This window comes from Lepisma saccharinum, chromosome 20 (assembly GCF_977018435.1).
Source record: "Lepisma saccharinum chromosome 20, izLepSacc3.1, whole genome shotgun sequence".
Lineage (NCBI taxonomy): Eukaryota > Metazoa > Arthropoda > Insecta > Zygentoma > Lepismatidae > Lepisma > Lepisma saccharinum.
Genome location: NC_139248.1, coordinates 25,015,529 through 25,035,474, shown reverse-complemented (window position 1 = coordinate 25,035,474; position 19,946 = coordinate 25,015,529). Strand labels below are relative to the sequence as shown.

At 37.7% G+C, this 19,946-nt stretch overlaps 1 protein-coding gene across 1 annotated transcript in view; it reads right to left on the bottom strand.

Annotated features, from left to right (window-relative positions):
• ndl (serine protease nudel) overlaps positions 1-19,946 on the bottom strand; it is a 114,844-nt gene that overhangs the window by 37,681 nt on the left and 57,217 nt on the right. The window contains exons 8-15 of the mRNA XM_083142257.1: positions 17,913-18,287; positions 14,151-14,425; positions 12,921-13,065; positions 11,792-11,922; positions 8,522-10,028; positions 5,242-5,411; positions 3,760-3,873; positions 3,308-3,479 (exon numbers count right to left, since the gene is read on the bottom strand). Of these exons, the coding sequence (XP_082998383.1) occupies positions 3,308-3,479; positions 3,760-3,873; positions 5,242-5,411; positions 8,522-10,028; positions 11,792-11,922; positions 12,921-13,065; positions 14,151-14,425; positions 17,913-18,287 (2,889 nt within the window). The remainder of the gene's footprint in view (positions 1-3,307; positions 3,480-3,759; positions 3,874-5,241; positions 5,412-8,521; positions 10,029-11,791; positions 11,923-12,920; positions 13,066-14,150; positions 14,426-17,912; positions 18,288-19,946) is intronic.

Genomic DNA, 19,946 nt, shown 5'->3' with positions numbered 1-19,946 from the left:
CTTTTTCAATACTGCATCCAATTTCTGTACATACACAGGATTTTCAACCTGGGTGAGGGCCTCTTTAACGTCTTCTATAATTTTGATGCTTGTTGAAAGAAGAAAGACAGAGAAAAGATAAACAAAAGAAGAAAAGCGAGGAGAAGAAAAATAAATCCAGTATATGCTTGGTGTTGGTTGTGGATACAAAAATATGCACAATATCAACTTATTTTTATACAAATATGCATTTTAGTAAAAAATCCTTAAATATGCATTTGCATATGCAATATGGAAAATGCATAATTATCCTAGCCCTACTGATAAAGTACAGATATAAAATTTACCAATACTGATAACCAATATTCTACCGATCCGATATAAAATTAGAAATGGTCCTTGAAGAACCTGAGTGGTTCATTGATCTCCTTAATGAATGTGTGTTTCGAGGTGATTGCAGAGCAAAAGAATTTGCATATTTAGACATTTACTTTTTTGAAACTAGGGCATGGAGATTATCCATAAAAATTACAACAAAATGGCAGAATTTTGCACTAAATTATCAGATATTTATTGATATATCAGATCGGTAAAATAATCTGTAATTTTACCGATACATCGATATGCCTATATCGGCCGATACCGATAGAATACCGATTAATTGGTCCCATCCCTAGTACTACTTGACTAATTTTTCACAGCTCAGACAAAATAACAGTGTTCAAGGGTAAAATTTAACTCTGTAACATAAAACATAATAATTTATCTACACACCAGTGGAGTGTTCTACAACTTTTTTAATGTTTTCATGCATTTAGCTTTAATATATATATATATATATATATATATTATATATTATGCAAGCTATTAAAACGAGCTTCTTCCTGCTTTCTGTGCCATGCTTGGCAGAGGCAGTACTACATGAAGGGAAATTTCCATTGCTTCAGGGAAATCTAGGTCCAATTTTAGGTAAAAAGGGAAATTTTATGAAAAATATAGAAATTGCCAGAAAATTGAAGTGGTTGGAGTTCTGTTTTTGTTTTACTTGCATGCCTGCCTGCATTGGTATTTTATTTCCATGGAGTGGTGGCTGGCATGTCAGTAAGTGGGATCACGTGTGCTGGCATTTAGACCCACAGCTATACACTGACCTTGGCACTGTACGCATCAGTGCTTCAGTATTCACATAACTGGTGTCCAGTTTGCACGTGTTTGTGAAGTGTTAACATATTAACAAGCGTTTTAGATTGTTTTGTTTTAGTTTACGTATTACTGGTGGTATTCTGCAGTCTAATAATGCCATGCTATCCGTACAATTTGAAACAAAGCACTTTTATGTACGATTTGATTTGATTTAGTTTATTTTACTTCGCGTTTTGTGCCTCTTGGCTAATTTGCGAAGATGGGGATGAGTGATGAAATGATGAAATTGATGAATGGGCATTCACAAACAACCAAGCCCGACCGGGATTCGAACCCGGGACCCTTGGCGTCGCAGCGCGATGTGCTAACCACTCGGCCACAGGGTCGGGCTCTTTTATGTACGACTCTTACTTCATTATGAATTCTTGTAAGGAAGTTAGAATACGTTTCGCAGCAGAATTCCCAGATGTTCCAGTTTCACACAGACAGTGTTCGGATACTTGTGAACAAAAGTTAGGTAATCCAGGTCTGTTCTTGATAAGAAGCAAAGGCTAAAATGGCATGTTAATGAGGAGAAACTAGACGATGTTGAAGTACGATCAAAAATCCCTCCGGTGCCTTGCACAAGAAACAGACATTTTCATGATGTCTGCATGGTGAGCTACCAAGCATTTAAACCTGAAGCCATACATTAGAAGAATTGAAATAAAATATCAGGAGAGAAATTGAAGCAATTTCGGAAGAGGAACTGATACGGGTTAGTGAAAATTTCCTTTAAAAATGCTGTAAATGTGTGGATGCAGGAGAACATCATTTCCAACACCTCTTGTAACAAGGTACGTGCTCATTTTAATTGTAACTGTCAGTGTAATTGTACAAGATGATTTCATTACAAAGCTAGCAGCTCCAGTTTTGCGGATGTTGCATCCAGTTTGCCGGCAGACGCGATCTTACTTCCCGCTGTGCTAGCCCACGGACACCTCAACCATAAAAGGCACTGTATTTTATCTAATTAATGATATATGAAATGAAATATTTGACGCGAAGGGACAAAATCGGAAATTAACAATTACAATAACATTAAATAAAAAAAACCAATACATCAGGATGTTGGGCAAGCACAACTCAGATGGTTTGGACACCTCACCAGAATGCCTGAACATCGAATACAGGTATGGGAGGTACTTATGGGAGGATTGGATATGAAGAGACTGAAAGGAAGACTACATAGGACATGGAATGGGGGTGTGAAGGATATCCTGAACAGGAGGAACATCTCGTGGAGTGAAGAAAGGAAGTTGAGGGAAGATTGTGATAGATGGCGAGCTCTGTAAAACCCCGATACCAATAGGTAGAAGAGAATCAGAATAAGCAAGTAAAAAATATCTAATTAATCTGTATGGAGTGTGTAATAAATATATACAATAAATAAGAATTTTTGCGTTAAACCAAGTCAAATTTTCAGAATATACCACTGCTACACCTGTAACACCTAGTAAGCATTTTAACCACTAATGTTGGCCAACATAGGCGTAACTTGGTGGGATCAAGAGGGGCACTTGCCCCACCCCAAATTTTCAGGTTCTAATGGTACTTTTATTAACCTCCTGGAACCTGAGGAGCAAAGTAATGGGTTTTTTTTATGATTTTGCAAATGTAACAGTTTATTCAAAACAGTCCTGGATGATATTTTTATGGACTTCAAAACTTTTTGATTCTGCCCCTCCCCACAGTTAGCTTCCATGATATCCAAATTGTCCAAAGTATCTGGATACTTGGATTATCCAAATAATCTGGATATATGGATTATTTGAATTGTCCAAATATCTGAACGTGTGCATTATCCATTGTCTATCTGTTTTACGGGCTATCCACATTTTCTCTTATTTGTCATGTTTGTATTTCACTTCAAGAATTTTCTACAAATCCTTCATCAAGTCTGGATATTCAGATTATCCAGCCATTCCTTCCCTATTTCAAAGTGGTACAGCTCAGCCATAGGAAAAATATATAGGTATGCATAGTATATGGAAATCTCAAAGTAAATGTTGACTTGCACATGATTGAAAACAATATTTTAATTCTGGCATGGATTTTGTACTTTTGAGTTCTTTTAATAGAAAAGTGTAGAAAATCTTATATGAAGGAATTGCAGTGCTGTAATGTGTAATAGCAACTTATCTACCTGAAGCCAAGATATTTGCAGACGTCAGCAGCCAATCCAGGCCCTTTGCTCCTTCCAAGCCCACACATTGGCCTCCACTCCCCATCTCGGATGAAGGTGACGATCCCTTCTTCTCGGAATGCCGGGTTCCCTTCTGCATCCAACACCAACACCTTCCCATCAGTAAGGGCAACTGAAGCAAACAGAAAAATTATCCACTGAATATTTGTAGGATCTAACAATCATGCCAATCCTTAACCCGACAGGACACATGCTCTTTATCAGGATGCATGTTGGGTAAATATTACCCATAAGTAAAATTGCTTCTTAAATTCAAATTATAAATTCTTTTAAAGTGTAAATAATAATACCTTCATTGATTAAACTAATTTAAGTTTGAACATTACTTATTGTATTATGCAATTGATAACAGTAAGGAAAAAAGACAGTAAGATATTCTCTCAAGTACTTACAGCATCCACTTTCATCTTCTCTCAGCGAACAGTCAATCTGGTGATCGCACTTCTTCCACGAAGGAATACATTGTTTGCTTAATCTGCAGTAAAATTCATCGAATCCACATAGCCCTAAATAATAAAAATAATAAATGAAACAGTATTGCAGTACAACATTTGCACAAGCCTCTTGAGATGAAGTAGCACTTTTGAAAAAAATCAAAGTTTACTATGGTGCTGATCAGGTTTGTCAGTAATGAAGTAAATACTTAGATTACAACAATTCACTGTTGCATTTGAAACACTTACTTTGGATGTACCAACACACTCCATTGCTACCAGAAACGAGTTTTAATTCCTTCATGTATGCCACTTTATTCAAACCCAATAGCATTGAAAAGCTATTTCCAAAATTATACATTTTAGAACAAAACTAACCTGTAAACACAGGCATGAAAACCACGGAAAGGGCACCTTCCATATAAGCTATAATTACATTATATATATACACACAGTGTACCCACCGAAAAAGCTTCACGTCAGTTTCTTAAAATTTAGATGAATGTGACTCCTAACCTACTTCAGTAATATAGTTTCATAAAAATGAGCATTTTTTCATTAACGACTTTAACTACAATTTACTGGCAAAATGTTCACTTTCTTGTTTGAAACTATTTTTTTTCATGTGCGGAGTGTGGTCGAATTTTAAATTGAATGCACTGTATTATCGTGATGTGTTTATATGCACATGCCTCCCTCCCTTAATTGACCTGTGCATAATAAAACATATAGCTAAGGCGAAAATTGTGTACTGATCCAATATATAATTTTAAACCTTAATCCAGGTTTTGAATAGTATATTTAATCCCTTGAACCATGGCTTTGAACTGGCTTTAAAAAAAGTCCTTTATATACAGTTTAGTTGCCATTAACAGTATTAAAAGATTAAAAAACATGCCAATATATCAATTAAATTTTTCATCTGTTAAGTAATCTTCATGTCAACATAAGTATGAATTTTGAAGATTTTTAGAACCAAACAGTTTTGTTATTGTCTAGTCTAATCTCTGTCTATGGAGTATGTGGAGCAAGGCTGCACATAATGGAAGAGAAGGGGAGAAAGCAAGTTGGCAGAACAAAGCAGTGTGCACTGCTGCAAACGGCTAGTAGCAGCACTCACTTTCCCTTACACGAGTTCAGTGGTCAAGCCCTCTCAAGTCACTGCTTGCGCACACTTATTTTTGTTTGCTCACTCCAAAGATTCCCAAGACAGAGTATAGAGGCTAGACACAAATTCTTATTTTTTTAAAAAAAAGAAAGAAAGAAATTTCAAGTAAAATTCAACACATACAATACTGTTGCTTTACCTTATATTTTAAATGTAAAATTTGTGGATAGAACTAATTAAATTCTACAGTTAGGAACAAGATGTATTATGATAAATTATGATAAAATGTTAATGATCATGAGAAATTTACTTCATAAATACAAAGCACTTACTGCAACGTGCTTCATCTGTTCCGTCTTTGCAGTCAACATGCCCGTCACAAATTGCTCTTGGATCAGATGACAGTAAGAAGTCTCGGCAGGTGCAGTTGCTTTCGTCGGAGCCATCTTCGCAATCTAGCACATGGTCACAGCGGCGAGATGAAGGAATAGTTTGGTGTAACCTGGAAAATATATGTACTTAGCACCAAATAAGTATCACAGGATGATCTGCATCAATTCCCTCATCCTCTTTTATAATTGTTGAAATAAAGAATTGCATCAACTTTGTCAAGTGCATAAAGTAACAAGCTAATTGAAAGAAATGTAAGCATAAAATCGAAATTAGTTAATTTACATACGTAAAGTGAGTATAAAGTTGTCATAGACGACGTTTTGGTGGCAACTGCCCCCTTCTTCAGGTTACGAAGTCTGCTATTATGTGCCTATGTAAAGCTTCATCATTTAGAAAGGATCAAGGTATATGTATGGACAGGTTGATTTTCGATTTTATGCTTATATATGATAGTGAGTAAGTCACACGGAACCAAAAAATGAATTGAAAGAAATGCACTTACAAATAACAGCTACTTCTTTCAAGTAACTATAACTAGTAATTTTTTCACTGATTTGGTTTATTTTACTTTGCTTTTCTTCCACTTTTGGCTAATTGAAAAGATGAGGATGAGTGATGATATGATGAAAGGACACCCACAAAGAACACCCATGCCCAGACCGGGAATCGAATCCGGGATCCGTGGAATTGTAGCACTTTTTTCAGGTAAAGTGTAACAAAATTGGAAGTTACTCTTAGAATTACTTTTCTGTACATTTCACCAGTAATAAACAAAATGTTTAACCTACTAAAAATTAGGAACATATTTTAATTTCATGTGTACATATGTTACAATGTATTGTTTTGTGTAATGTAATTCTTCCGAACAATGAAGGTTTGATTTCATTTATCTTACTCCTATATTTCAATATTCAGTACTCGGTAGTCATATTTGAGCCACCCTGTCTCGTATTTCGAACTTCAAAATAGAGGGGAAAATATAGGTTATTGCACTCTAGAACTTATGCTTATGTTCTCAGGACAATGAAGAGGGTAAGTGAAATGAAGAAAACACCATGGAAAGAATATACAGCTATCAAGAGCCCACTAGGCCGGTTCAAATCCGGGAACTTTTCTAACGTTGGAAGCAGCCCCGGCGAAAAACCCAGCATCGAATAACATGGGTACCTGGGGGAAACCCTGGGGGGTAAAGGTGGTCAGGGGCGTGATGCTGATCACATAACCGCACTCACGATCGGATCAAGAAAGTGTGGGGCGTTACCCCCACACCCCCTATACGCCTTTATGGCATGGTGCTAAGCACAGGGGAGCACTTTACCTTTTTTATCAAGAGCCAACTAACAGTTATTACGGTTTCTTGTGTGCAATTCAAGATAAGTAAATTATATTCAGAACTCCTAAGCAAGAATATTTTGAATTTAATTTGTGTTACACCATCAAAAGTATAGAAGAATGTAAATAGTCTTTTTTTTCTTCTTTTTTTGCCCTTACCTTTCCTAACAATTAAAGCAATGAAAATATTGGTGTACAGTCGGATCCATGAGTATTACCGTGCAAATTGTCCATCACCATGCTCGTGCACTTTATTTGACCCAATAAGAGCTTCAAGAATTAAAAGAAATCTCAGAACAAGCTGTTGACAACTTCTGCACCAGCATACATAAAAATGCATCTCTTAAAAACACATAGGATGTAAGAAAAAAAATTAATAAAAATAGTCATGGACAATTTGCAGGGTAATACTCATGGATCCCACTGTACTTAATGAAAAGTGTTTACAGTTTATGATTAATCTCACTAGATGTAACACAAGTTATTTAGTGTCAATCAGTGGCACAGCAACCAAACAATTCATGTACACGTCTCTGTGTATCTAAGAAGCTTAGACTGAAGCTGAAAGAAACACAAGCACCACACGTCACTTGGAAATTAACCCTCAGTAATAAACACAAACTTTCAAATTGAAGGAAATAGGATAAGCTGCATAGTTGCTTGCATGTCTCTTCAAACTGAGCTGTTTTCTCAATGGCATGCATCGTATCGTCTTGGTCTGTTCTTTGCACATGCACGGTGCTTGCTTATAGACTGATGGGCCTTGTGCTGCTTGTCGTTTCAGTGTACCCCCCCCCCCAACCCTTGTCATGCATTGTTTCAGTCTGAGAGCTCCCTTAAGCGATGAGTGACACACAACATGGGATTTCACACCAAAGTGACAAGCATTCGTGTGTGTATGCATGACCACAAGACTGAGGGAACACCATGCATGCTATTGAGAAAATGGCTCAGTCCAAGTTAGATGCAAGTGAAGCAACATGTGGACAACCCTGAGCAAGTGACTAGGCTCTCTTCAGCAAAAGTCTTGGATCTCCTCATGTTTTACTCTGAGTGGTGACTCAAACTCCTCTCTGAAGTTTTTAGACTTCTAGATTTTAGTTTCTAGAAGCTTTTAGACTGAAGCAACACACATCACGGGTGCTTTCAGTCCATAGAAAAGCATTTACTGTGCATGAACAACCAACAGCTCAAGCTGACAAGATGCTTGCTTTTGAGAAAATAGCCCAGTCCAAGTGACAAACCAGTGACGAAATAACATCAGCATTTTGTCATGTCATTTTGATAGGAAAGATTACATTTATATCTTTGATTACCACTTTTGGCTAATCACGAAGATGAGTATGAATGGTGATAAGATCAAATTGATAAGAGGACAATCACACACACACACACACATGGACACCACACAACACAAATTTTACAGAGAATTATGCTGGCTGAGAGTCTAGATGTTAGAGCCTCATTATTCTGCAAAAGGAAGGCCAGAGTGTACTGTGTGGAAGATAGTTTGACATTTTGGCACTTACGGGAAAGTTAACCATTACATTTATTTCTGGTCACTTAGCTAATAGTTGAACAAATGTTCATTCACTAAACAATCTGTGTGTGACTGCTTCAGATTGCTGGTGACTGTGATAGATTTCAAGGACCAGGCCATCAATCAAAATATTGCTCGCCAATCACAATATCACCTGCAAATTGATTATTTTCCACCTACCAGTAGATATTTGGAAACTCCTTATTCCCTAATAAATAGGAATGGAAGGGAGGCTATAAAAATATCTATTACTTTTCTTCTCTTCTTTTCTTCTCCCTTCCACACATATTTAAAATAAGAGGATCTAGCAAATTTTATTCAATTTAACAATTAATTCTTAAACTTACCAGTTGCACACAAATTTTCCCTCCAGTTGTGAAGTTATTTCAAGTTCAGTTGAGTTGGTGGCCAGTTGTGGTGATTGTTCTGTTGTTGCTTGACTACTGCTATGTGTGGTAACTTCAGCTGGTGCTTGACTACTGCTATGTGTGGTAACTTCAGCTGGTGCTTGACTACTGCTTTGTGTGGTAACTTCAGCTGGTGCTTGACTACTGCTATGTGTGGTAACTTCAGCTGGTGCTTGACTACTGCTATGTGTGGTAACTTCAGCTGGTGCTTGACTACTGCTATGTGTGGTAACTTCAGCTGGTGCTTGACTACTGCTATGTGTGGTAACTTCAGCTGGTGCTTGACTACTGTTATGTGTGGTAACTTCAGCCGGTGCTCGACTAACTTTAGCTGGTGCTTGACTACTATTATGTGTGGTAACTTCAGCTGGTGCTTGACTAATGCTATGTGTGGTACTACTACTACTACTGACTGTGGTAACTTCAGTAGTTGCTTGACTGCCACTGACTGTGGTAACTTCAGCAGTTGCTTGACTGCCACGGACTGTGGTAACTTCAGCAGTTGCTTGACTGTCACTGGCTATGGTAACTTTAGATGTTGCCTGACTGCTGCTATGAGTGGTAACCTCAGCTGTTGTTGAACTGGTACTCTGTGTTGTACTTTCAGGTGCTTGAGTGGTGCTCTCTGCAGTAATTGCAGCTAATCTTTGACTGTTACTTTCTGTGGTAACCTCAGCTGTTTTAGTGGTACTCTCCATCATAATTTCATCTGTTGCTAGTGTGGTAGTTTGTAAGGTACCATTTGCAACTACTTGCATGCCTATTGAGTCAGTCGATTTCTTAGTGATATCAGTTTCATTTGCAACACGTGCTTGAATGGCAATTTGCTTCTCAATTTTGTGTTCAGTAGGTTTCTTTGATGCCATTTCTGTCTCGTGTACCACTTCAACTTTCTTATGATGCTCATCCTTGACAGTTTTTCCATCAGCCTTTCGTTCAATGATTGTTTTATTTCTTTTAAGGGACACACTACTTAGATCAGGTAGGTCTATTATCCTCTTGTGAGGGTGTACCTTGTGAAAGTCTTCAGTTGTTTCATGAGAGTGTTCTTTTGAATCATGGAACAGAGAGGCATTGCATGGTGTTGGAAAATTGTCATCATGGTCTTCAACATCTTCCTTGCTCCTAAAATTAGAGTGGTGATGGTGGTGGAAATTATGATGCACCATTCCATGCTCTTTATGTTTCACGATCTTCTTTGTTATGATCACATCCTTTTCTGAAAACATGTCCCGGTCATCAAAATCATCCACAAAAGATCTCCCGTGTGCTGTTTTGTGTATATGACGAGATGGAAGGGAGCAGTCTGTCTCGTCTTCTGCCCGGAAACAGTCCACTATCCCATCGCACAATCTTTTCTTTGCTAAGCAGCGCCCGGCACCCAAATCACACTCCATTCCAGGACATTTAGTTCTTGGTCGCATGCTTACAGTCAGCTTAGAATCATCTGTGGAGTAGACACGTGAATTAGTACTTCAACACAAGTGTTCGAATGCTCGTTTTATGCACAGAAACTAACCAAGATAAGACTTCAGTGACACCAAACAACTGAAAGGATGCATTGATTACCAGGCACTCTATTCTAAGTTATCAGAGAATTTCTATTAATTATAAAACTGACATAATTTGAAATGTAAAATAATACTTATGTAATGAATGTTGTTCTTTCAGTTCAAAAGTTATTTAATCTTTCCAAAACTAAACTCCCTGACATGTCTGTCCTTTTTGATGATACAAGTGTGCAATGTGGTTTTTATATAACATGATGCGAGGTCACAATTTTTTATAATTACTAATACAGCTTTTTAAATGGAATATTACACTTCATTACAGGTCTGATTCTCATAATGCTGAGTAAATACCGGGTGGCCAGAATTAAAGTTACCCAACTCAGAGCCCTCTGTAGCCTGTTTGAGGCATCGTAGAACTCTGAAATTTGGTGAATCCACTATGCAGACCATGGGGAGAGGATGGCGATAAAAAAAATAGTTCAATTTTCTGCCACCGGGTTGAAATGTGGCGCTGTACTTCCATGATGGGTTGTAATAAAGACATAAAGTGCTCCAATATCGGGAACAAGAGCTCTATCCGCCACTGCAACAGACACTTTGGTGACAACTTCTTCTGCAATCTGCTGGCGGCCCCTTCCAGATCTCCAGTCTCTTCAAATTTCTTCACCTCTTTCTTAACCCATGCATCGTCATGGGTCCCTTTGTAAGTCCTTTCGCATGACGATAACCTTGCAGTGCAGCTATTACTACCGTTCTCATAAAACAACTTCACCAGCAATAAACGTTCTTTCTTATTTAATGGCATGGTGATCACTTTCGAACTTTTGTTCAGCACTCGCGTTAAGTGATTTAGCTGAGTTATTAATTAGAAAGACATTTGTTAGTGGCTGGAAGTTGCGAGAAAATAATCTCTCATTTATTGCAAGATTGCAAGGTAAAGGCAAATCCATAACCAATTGGAGCAGTTTATATCATTATTACAACACATCATGGAAGTACAGTGCCACATTTCAACCTGGTGGCAGAAAATTGAACTTTTTTATCGTCATCCTCTTCCCCATGGTCTGCATAGTGGATTCACCAAATTTCAGAGTTCTGCGATGCCTCAAATAGGCTACAGAGGGCTCTGAGTTTCGTAACATTAATTCTGGCCACCCGGTACAATAAAAAAAAAAAATATCTGGATCCCAAAATAGATGATTCACAGATGAAGTTTATGGACTAGTAAAAACTTGCAGACGTGTGTGTGCAATAAATCTGAAAACACACTACCCCTCCTAAATATATCTTTATATAGGGGAGGCTAGCTGACTTCAATGATGAAGTGGTTAGCACAGCATGATACATTGTTAAGGATCACAGGTTCAAATCCCAGCATGGGTGTTCTTTATGAGTGTCCACTCATCAATTTCATCACATCACTCATCCTCACCTTCACGATTAGCTAAAAGTGGCAGTGAAGTCAAATAAACCAAATCAACCAATCAAAGGGGAGGCTTAAAAATCAAAAAAGCCACCAAGGAAATTTTTTCCTGCATGTTTTGGCAGAATATCATCTTTACACAAAGATATCCTGTGGCAAAAACTCAAGACAAGCTAGTAATAATCTGAGGTACTTGACTAAAGATCTCCTCTATTGCTCATAATATAAAACAAAACCCAACACACACGCTCAAATGCAAAATAAACTTATGCTCACCCATACTCATCTTTATCCAAGCAAGGAAGAGACTGACTCTTGTGTACACTCCAGGCTCATGTGCCCTTGCGCAGCCTTCGCCATGGCTTACTATTCCACCTACGTACCAGTGCTCACGGTCATCGTCTCTCCTGAAAGAAGTAACAGACCTGTCTGCAATGGCAATGTGTACATATTTAAAAACTCCAAACATTACATTGATAAAAAAAATAATGTTAAATATATGTAATTAACTAATTGAAACAATAACAAACCATAATTTCTCTTTTTTTCTAAGGCACGAAAATCTTATCACTTGAGGCAACCTCAAAAATAGAGCACTTGGATTAACCCTTTCTGCTTATAAGTCAGACTCAGTCCATCGACATAGCAACCAGTGTCTCTAAAACTAGTTTGTCGGATTGAATTCAACTTCCAGGACACTCAGCACTCTATATTAGTACTCAGGAAAACTAAATTCCATTTGGCAGCATTAGATATGGACACCAGTTTTTCAATTTTTTTATGTACTTGTGAAAATTTAGGACTGTACTGTTTGTAATAATATAAATGTGCATACCGAATGGAAAGAGAGAGACTATTTTTGTAAAATATGTTAAAAAAAAAAATCTCAGACTACACCTGCTGAATGTTTCGAAAGATAACATACCATGTTAAAATATCACAAAATATTCTCAAGGTAAATATATGTTTCTTCAACCAAACTGTACAAAATATATATTTCTATTCATTAAAACTTTAAAGTGTATTTTATTTATCCCAACTCTATACTCAATAATATTGGTAAGATCTGTAAACCACAAAAATGACTGACTGGATGTAATGAATTAAAACTTTAAAATGCAGAAAAAATCCTGAGTCATATATGGTATTTTTGTTTCGAGTGGAAAGGGTTAATAACTGTGGGAGCACACTGATATTAGCTTCTACACAGAAGGAGCAACACATCATTATTAGCAAGAGTACCATGTGCTTCAGTTGCAATTTTCACACTTGTGAGTATGGTTCTGCACAATGTATTGAATAGACGGTGCTGTATTTCATACTAATCTTGACTGAGTGCACAAGAATATTTACAGAGACTCGAACCCACAACAATCTTGAAATTTCAAAGCAAATCATGACATACCTACACAACAGGGGACCTCCACTATCACCTTGACAAGCATCTTTGCCTCCCTCTGGGAGCCCAGCACACAATTCGTGCCCGAGAATGTCTTCCGAGTGTTTGCATTTTTTCAGTATGGGAACTTCCACCTCCCTCATGTGATCAGCTGCAAAGAACATAAAGCATTCAAGCATGACAATTTACACTACATTATGAGTCATGTAATAGTAATCAATTGGACAGGTGTTACTCAATCTGCAGGTTGATATGTCTTTTTTAGACATGCAGAGAGCTTAGTGTTGCCATCTAACAAATTAAATATTTCCATTTAGTTTTTAACATTCCATTAGACTTGTGCTCTTTCATCATTAAGATTCGGCTGGGCCATTATCTGGTGCCAGCAAAACAGTTTTCAAAATGTCCTCTGCTTTAAATTCCTTCTAGCGCATGCATGTGCTATGTGTGGTTTGCTCTCTCTGTTGTCTACATATTCCCAATAGTTTCATGACTATGTAAGCTGTTAAATTATTGCGAACTTGACTTTCTACTATCATTTCAAAGTCTTAATTTTATGTTGTTTTTTTTCTAAAATACAAATTCAGTGTCATTTAGCTTATGTTCAGATGTTTTGTAGTACTGTAGTATTGAAACAAAAATGTATCTGTTTATATTTTCAAGGTTAATCACTTTTTAGGCAAGAATACTGATTAAAAAATATATATTAGATGAACTGATCACTTTTAATCTCACTTCAATTTCTTTCTTACAAATACACATCACAGATTTGTTCACAAAGTAATTTTGTGTCTTTAGGTAAAGGTGAAATTCCCCATCCATACAGCACCGTGGCATGAAGGCACATTTAGGTGATGTGGGGGTAGGGCTCACACATTCTCGATCTTGGCCATTTTGGAGGTGATGTGATCAGCACAACACTCTAGCTGCCTTTACTCTCCAGAGTTGCCCCACCCCCACCATTGATTTCAAGCTGGGTGAGCCCTGGAAAAGCTTTATGTGGGGACAAGGACAGAAAAATTCCAACCTTAGATCACACAGCCAGGGAATTGAACCTGCTTCTCCCATGTGGCAGTCAATTGCCCTGCCAATTAGACCACCGCAGCTCCATTTTTATGCCCTAACTCCACTTATATTGTACGATTAAGTAGCCCGTCTTCAAACAACTACATGAGTTGTGTCAAGACCTGAAAAAAGTTACAGATGTAAATTCCACTTAGCTGGTTGAATACTCACGATCTGGCCCATGCTCCCTCATGGCTCCCCACCCCACAGCGGTGCAGGTGGTTCCCGACAGAGGTAGATCCCCTTCCGGAAGACAGATAGGTCGCACCCATCGGTTCAGCTTCAGGGAAGAATTCAGCCTCAGGAGAGCTAGGTCGTTGGTCATGTCCACTGGGTCAAAGTGTTCCTGCAGAATCACGTGGCTCACAGTACGAGTCTGTTCCATTGGAGAAAATGACAGACGACGAAGCATTCCTGCTTGTACTTCATAATAATTATGTTTGTACCTAGAAAAGGAGAAATCTAATTAAAAATACAGATCAGCCACAACATAAAATTGTGCTATGCATAAAATTAATAGCATGTAAAGAGTACATACTTAACTCCAGACTCTGAATCTATTGACGATTAGAACAGTGGCGTATTATGAAATTTGACCTCGTTAACAGCAACAATTCTTATTTATTGTATATAACAAGGGTGTCCTAATAAGAAGGACACATTTAATATTTGTAAAATAACACTATATAATTACGAAATGGCAAATATTTTTACATCAGTATAACGAGTAAATGTTCCAATTTAAGAATGTCAAGTTTGATTTACGCAACATGTCTTGTGTGTGGGTTGGCAGCACTAACCGGTCTGTTGAGAACATCGCTATTGTGCGTGACAGTATTATGGTGAGTCCTAAAAAATCCATTCGGCGTCGTTCACAACAGGTGAATATTTCGAAAAGTTCCATGCATCGCATTCTCACAAAAGATCTGCACATGCATGCGTTTAAAATTCATTTAACTCAGGAACTGAAACCAAATGATCACGTGAAACTGAGACAGTTTGTTGAATGTGTTTTGGGGATGAAACTGGTGGATGAAGATTTTGTACAGAAAATATTGTTTAGTGATGAAGCACATTTTCATTTAAACTGTTTCGTCAAGAAACAAAACTGTCGCATTTAGGCAACAGAAAATCCATGAGAAATCCATGAGACACAATTGCATCCACAACGAGTGACTGTGTGGTGTGGATTTTGGGCTGGTGGAGTGATAGGACCGTACCTTTTTTTAAGACTATGATGAAAATGCTGCGACAGTTAATGGAGAACCGTACCGCAATATGGTTCGCAGTTTCTTGTGGCCGCATTTGAACAGAATTGACACTGAATGCATGTGGTTTCAACAAGACAGCGCTACCTGCCACACCTCCCATGAGACAATTTCCTTGCTGCGTGAGAAATTTCCGAGCTGAGTCCTCTCTCGCAATTGTGACCAGGACTGGCCAGCTAGGTCATGTGACCTTACTCCTTGTGACTACTTCCTTTGGGGGTTTCTGAAATCAAAAGTCTATGTAAACAAACCCCGAACAGTGCAACAAACTTACACATCGATGTGCAAGTGTGTGAAAAGGTGATTGGAAATTTCATCGAGAGAGAAGTCCTGCGGAGCAAGCCATGGGGGACATATGCCGGATGTTGTATTTCATAGTTAAATCGGAACATTTACCCATTGTAAGGATGTAAAAATATTTGCCATTTTGTAATTATATAGTGGTATTTTACACATCTTAAATGTGTCCTTCTTAGTGGGACACCCTTTATTTATTATATATTAATTAGAAATAATATACCATTGCAGGTATACAAGAAAAACAAATACAGAAGTCAGGCAATTTCTATAAACATGAAAAAAGTTTGTTTATAGGCTGTATACCAGGCAACATGGAGAATATGCCACTGGGTTAGAAATAAATCAATATTCTCTGATAGTGATCAATCAGTTCAGTCAGTAATTAATCCTCATGCCCCCAACCCACCCCCAAATTTCCTCCACACCCCTTAAATTTTTCACACAGGCCTAATTTATCATAATTTTGGCTCTAAATATATTAAAGACAAACTTACACCCACCCAACTCAAAAATCCTCGATAAAACCCCAAGTTCAGTCTTACTTAGAATACATTTGAAATACGTAGAAAAACACACTGGCAATGAATAGCATGCTAGTCATGTATCTTCCATCAATTAAATTTATAAACATAGCTAGTTAAGCATAATCTCTCCTATTTAGATACAAGATGCACATATCAGTACCAGATCCATAGCTGAGGGAGTGAGGGGCACATCACCCAAGGTGACATGGCAAAAGGAGGCCAAGTGAGCTACTCTGTGAAAGTATTAAAGTAAAATTGTTGTTAGTATGCAAAGAAATATCTAAAAAAAATATTCAGTTTATTCACAATACTATCATTTCTGTAAGAGTCACATAATTACTGTATACAAGTTGTTCATGCCAATGTGATCTGCATGAAATGACTAATAATATGTGCAAGGCATTTTGAAAATCAGAAATTGTCAAAATTGGGAAATATGGGTTTCCATTTTGATAAAGTGACTGAAGGTATAAGTATTATAATTGCATTTTGAGACAAATAATATTCTCAGTATTAATAATGTCGGGAGTGAAGGATATCCTGAGCAGGAGAAACATCTCATGGAGTGAAGGAAGGAAGTTGGCAGAAGATCGGCAGAAGATCGTGACAGATGGCAAGTTCTCTGTAAAACCTTGTCACCAATCCGTAGAAAGAGGATCAGAATTAAGTCGTTAATAATGTCTAAATAATACTTCGATGTGGTATTATGTTTTAAATATTCAAAGCACAAGCATCATTTTCACACTGTTCTATTATAAATATTGTTGTATTAATAATATGCTTGTACTCAATGTACTGCATAGGAACACACTGTATATTAGTCCACAAAACAGGCAAATGTCAAATGCGAAATTATAACTTTGTGTTGCAGAATAATTCTGTCTTAGTAAGCAAACTTTACTACAGTTAAGGGGTGAATACTTTTGTAAAAAGGCACATGCATAAAATTCATAAAATTCGTGTAATTTTCAATGCATTGTTGATGTTGTGACTAATGTAGGTTGACTGTATAGTGCCAGTTTGTGTACTATGTGTGCCATTATTGTTTTCAAGAACACTGATTGATAGTATGAGGACATTCCGAAAGTAAGTTTCGTATTTTTTTTTTCACAGGGAAGCTGTATTTCAAAGTGAAAAAACACATTGCCATAACAAAAGACAATCTTTCCTGAATTCACAACAGGAGGAGCGAGAGCAGAGGAGCGATGGCGCAAGAGCAGAGTTCCGAAGAATAGAGATAAGCAGCAGACCGATGTGCCCGAGCTCATTCGAGTGCAAACCAGAATGGCAGAAAGACGTGTGCTGGAAATGTGGTCACAAATGAAAGTGCGGCACGCTATTGCCACACACTAAGCAACCTGAAGTTCGCCATTGGACGCAAGAGACCAGGGCTCTTGAGTCAAGGAGTTTTGTTCTTGGACGTCAATGCAAGGCCCCACACAGCAAGGGTCACTGCAGAACACATTTGTCGTTTGGGATGGGAGAGATTGAATCACCCAGCCTACATCCCCGATCTTGCCCCATCAGACTTCCACCTTTTTTCTGCGTTAAAGTCAGCACAATCGAGACGTCACTTCAGAAGCAACGTAGAAGTGCAACAGGCTGTGAAGAACTTCCTTAAATCGTTGGCCACCAATTTTTACCAGGAGGGTTTCTTCAAATTGATTTCACGGTACGAAAAATGTATCAATGTCGGTTGTGACTATGTGAAAAAATAGCCAAAACATTGTATTTTGTTATGACATTGTAGTCTTCTGCTTGTAGTAAAGCTTCCCTGTGAAGAAAAAATTGACGAAACTTACTTTCGGAACGTCCCTCGTAAAATAATATTTTTAACCAACCTCTCCATGCAGTGTGCAGCAGTGAGAATCCATTTATCATTAAGCACCACCCCTCCGCATCTAAAGATTCCATTCCTGTAGATTGCAACCACCCACGGCCATGCACCAGGCAAGCTTTGCCTTCCTCCAACCACACGGGTTGACACCACTGGCTGAAGTCTTCCTTTGGCCAGTGCGGAACCATCAACTATCAAATGGTCCTCCTCTACATTTATTGCTTTCTTTCCGCACTCAATCCTTGGACACACCACAAATGCTATCGTTCCGTTACCAGGGCAGGAAGGGAATGCTACAGGACGGCTTCCCAGTATTAAAGGTGACTGCAGAAACTGGCCTGCGTAATCTTTTGGAGAAATGCTTCTTATGTCCATTTGTCTGCAAAGGAAAGAAGAGAAATTATTGTTAAACTGAATCTTGATGTTAAAAGAGTAAAATCTTAGCACTTATCAACTTAAGGGAGATTTTACACTAAAGTGATAAGTGGCTTGTCACATCCAAGTGAAATTTCATTCTCTTCACACTCTGGAGTGGCAAGGCAAGTTTTGCATATGCCACTTGTCACTTGGTTGTCATTTGGACGAAGTCTTTTTTCTTTTATATGACATCATCTCAGTCATGCATAATAAACACAAAGAGGAGAGTCCAACCAGTAGCCATCTTTGAAATATTTTGAAGTCATAATTTAATGGAATGTTTGTTTCATTGCAACATCACTCCTTTGCCAGTACAGGGAATGAAATACTACAAAATGGCACAATTGTACACTCAATTTTAGGCTATTTATAGAAATATCAGATTGGTATTTTTGTTGGCCTCCATGGCGAAGTGGTTAGCACAGCACACCACAATGCCAGGGGTCCCGGATTCAAATCCCAGCCTGAGCATGGGTGTTATTTGTGTGTGTCCCTTCATCAATTTAATCATATCATCTCTCATCCTCATCGTTTCGATTAGCCAAAAGTGGCAGAAATGCGAGGTAAAATAAACCAAATCAAAATGAAATCAAAAGATTTGTATTTTATCAGTAAATTTGAAGATGAACAGATACACTTGATATCCATCTGTATATTGGGAAATTATAGTAAAGAACAATATAATCTGTCCAAATCTGTCTATTTTCTGCTCTGGCTAATTGTGACTATGAGGATGAGTGATGATTAGATGAAATTGATGAAGAGACACTCAAGAGAGACCACCCATACCCAGGCTGGGGTTCGATTGATTGATTGATTTAGTTTATTTTACTTCGCTTTTTGTGCCTCTGGGCTAATTTGCGAAGATGGGATGAGTGATGAAATTGATGAATGGACATTCACAAACAACCAAGCCCGACCGGGATTCGAACCCGGGACCCTTGGCGTCGCAGCGCGATGTGCTAACCACTCGGCCACAGGGTCAGGCAGGCTGGGGTTCGATCCTAGGAACTTTGTAAGGGAGACTGAGCAGTGCCAAGGAGGCAAATTGTCCAAATTCCTAGTAACAAAATGGCTAAGAGCAAGAAACTTAATGTGCCATCTCTATGCATGTTTCTTGTTAGATTTACAGTGAGGAGGAAATTGAAAAATAAATATACTACTTAAACAAAACATTTTCACATATTTACTCTTCACAACAGAAAGCCTCAAACTTCGTAATTTATTTCTTATATTACAAATGCATATACTGAAGATCTTTGTTAAATATTTTCCATATATTTTATGAGAATATTATTAGATTCAATATATTTTATGCTATTATTTGAATGTATTTGTAAAATATTTAATTAGGGATGGACCAATATATAATTTACCAATACCGATAACCGATATTCCGATAGAAAATTCCAAATGGTCCTTGAGGAACCTGAATGGATCATTGACCTAATTAATAAATCCATGTTTTGACGTGACTGCAACACAAAAGAAGTTGCATATTTAGACATTAACTTTTTAAAAAGTAGGGCATGAAGATTATCCATAAAAATTATAACAAGATGGCAGAATTTTGCACTAAATTATTTTAAGATATTTATAGGTACATCGGATCAGTAAAATA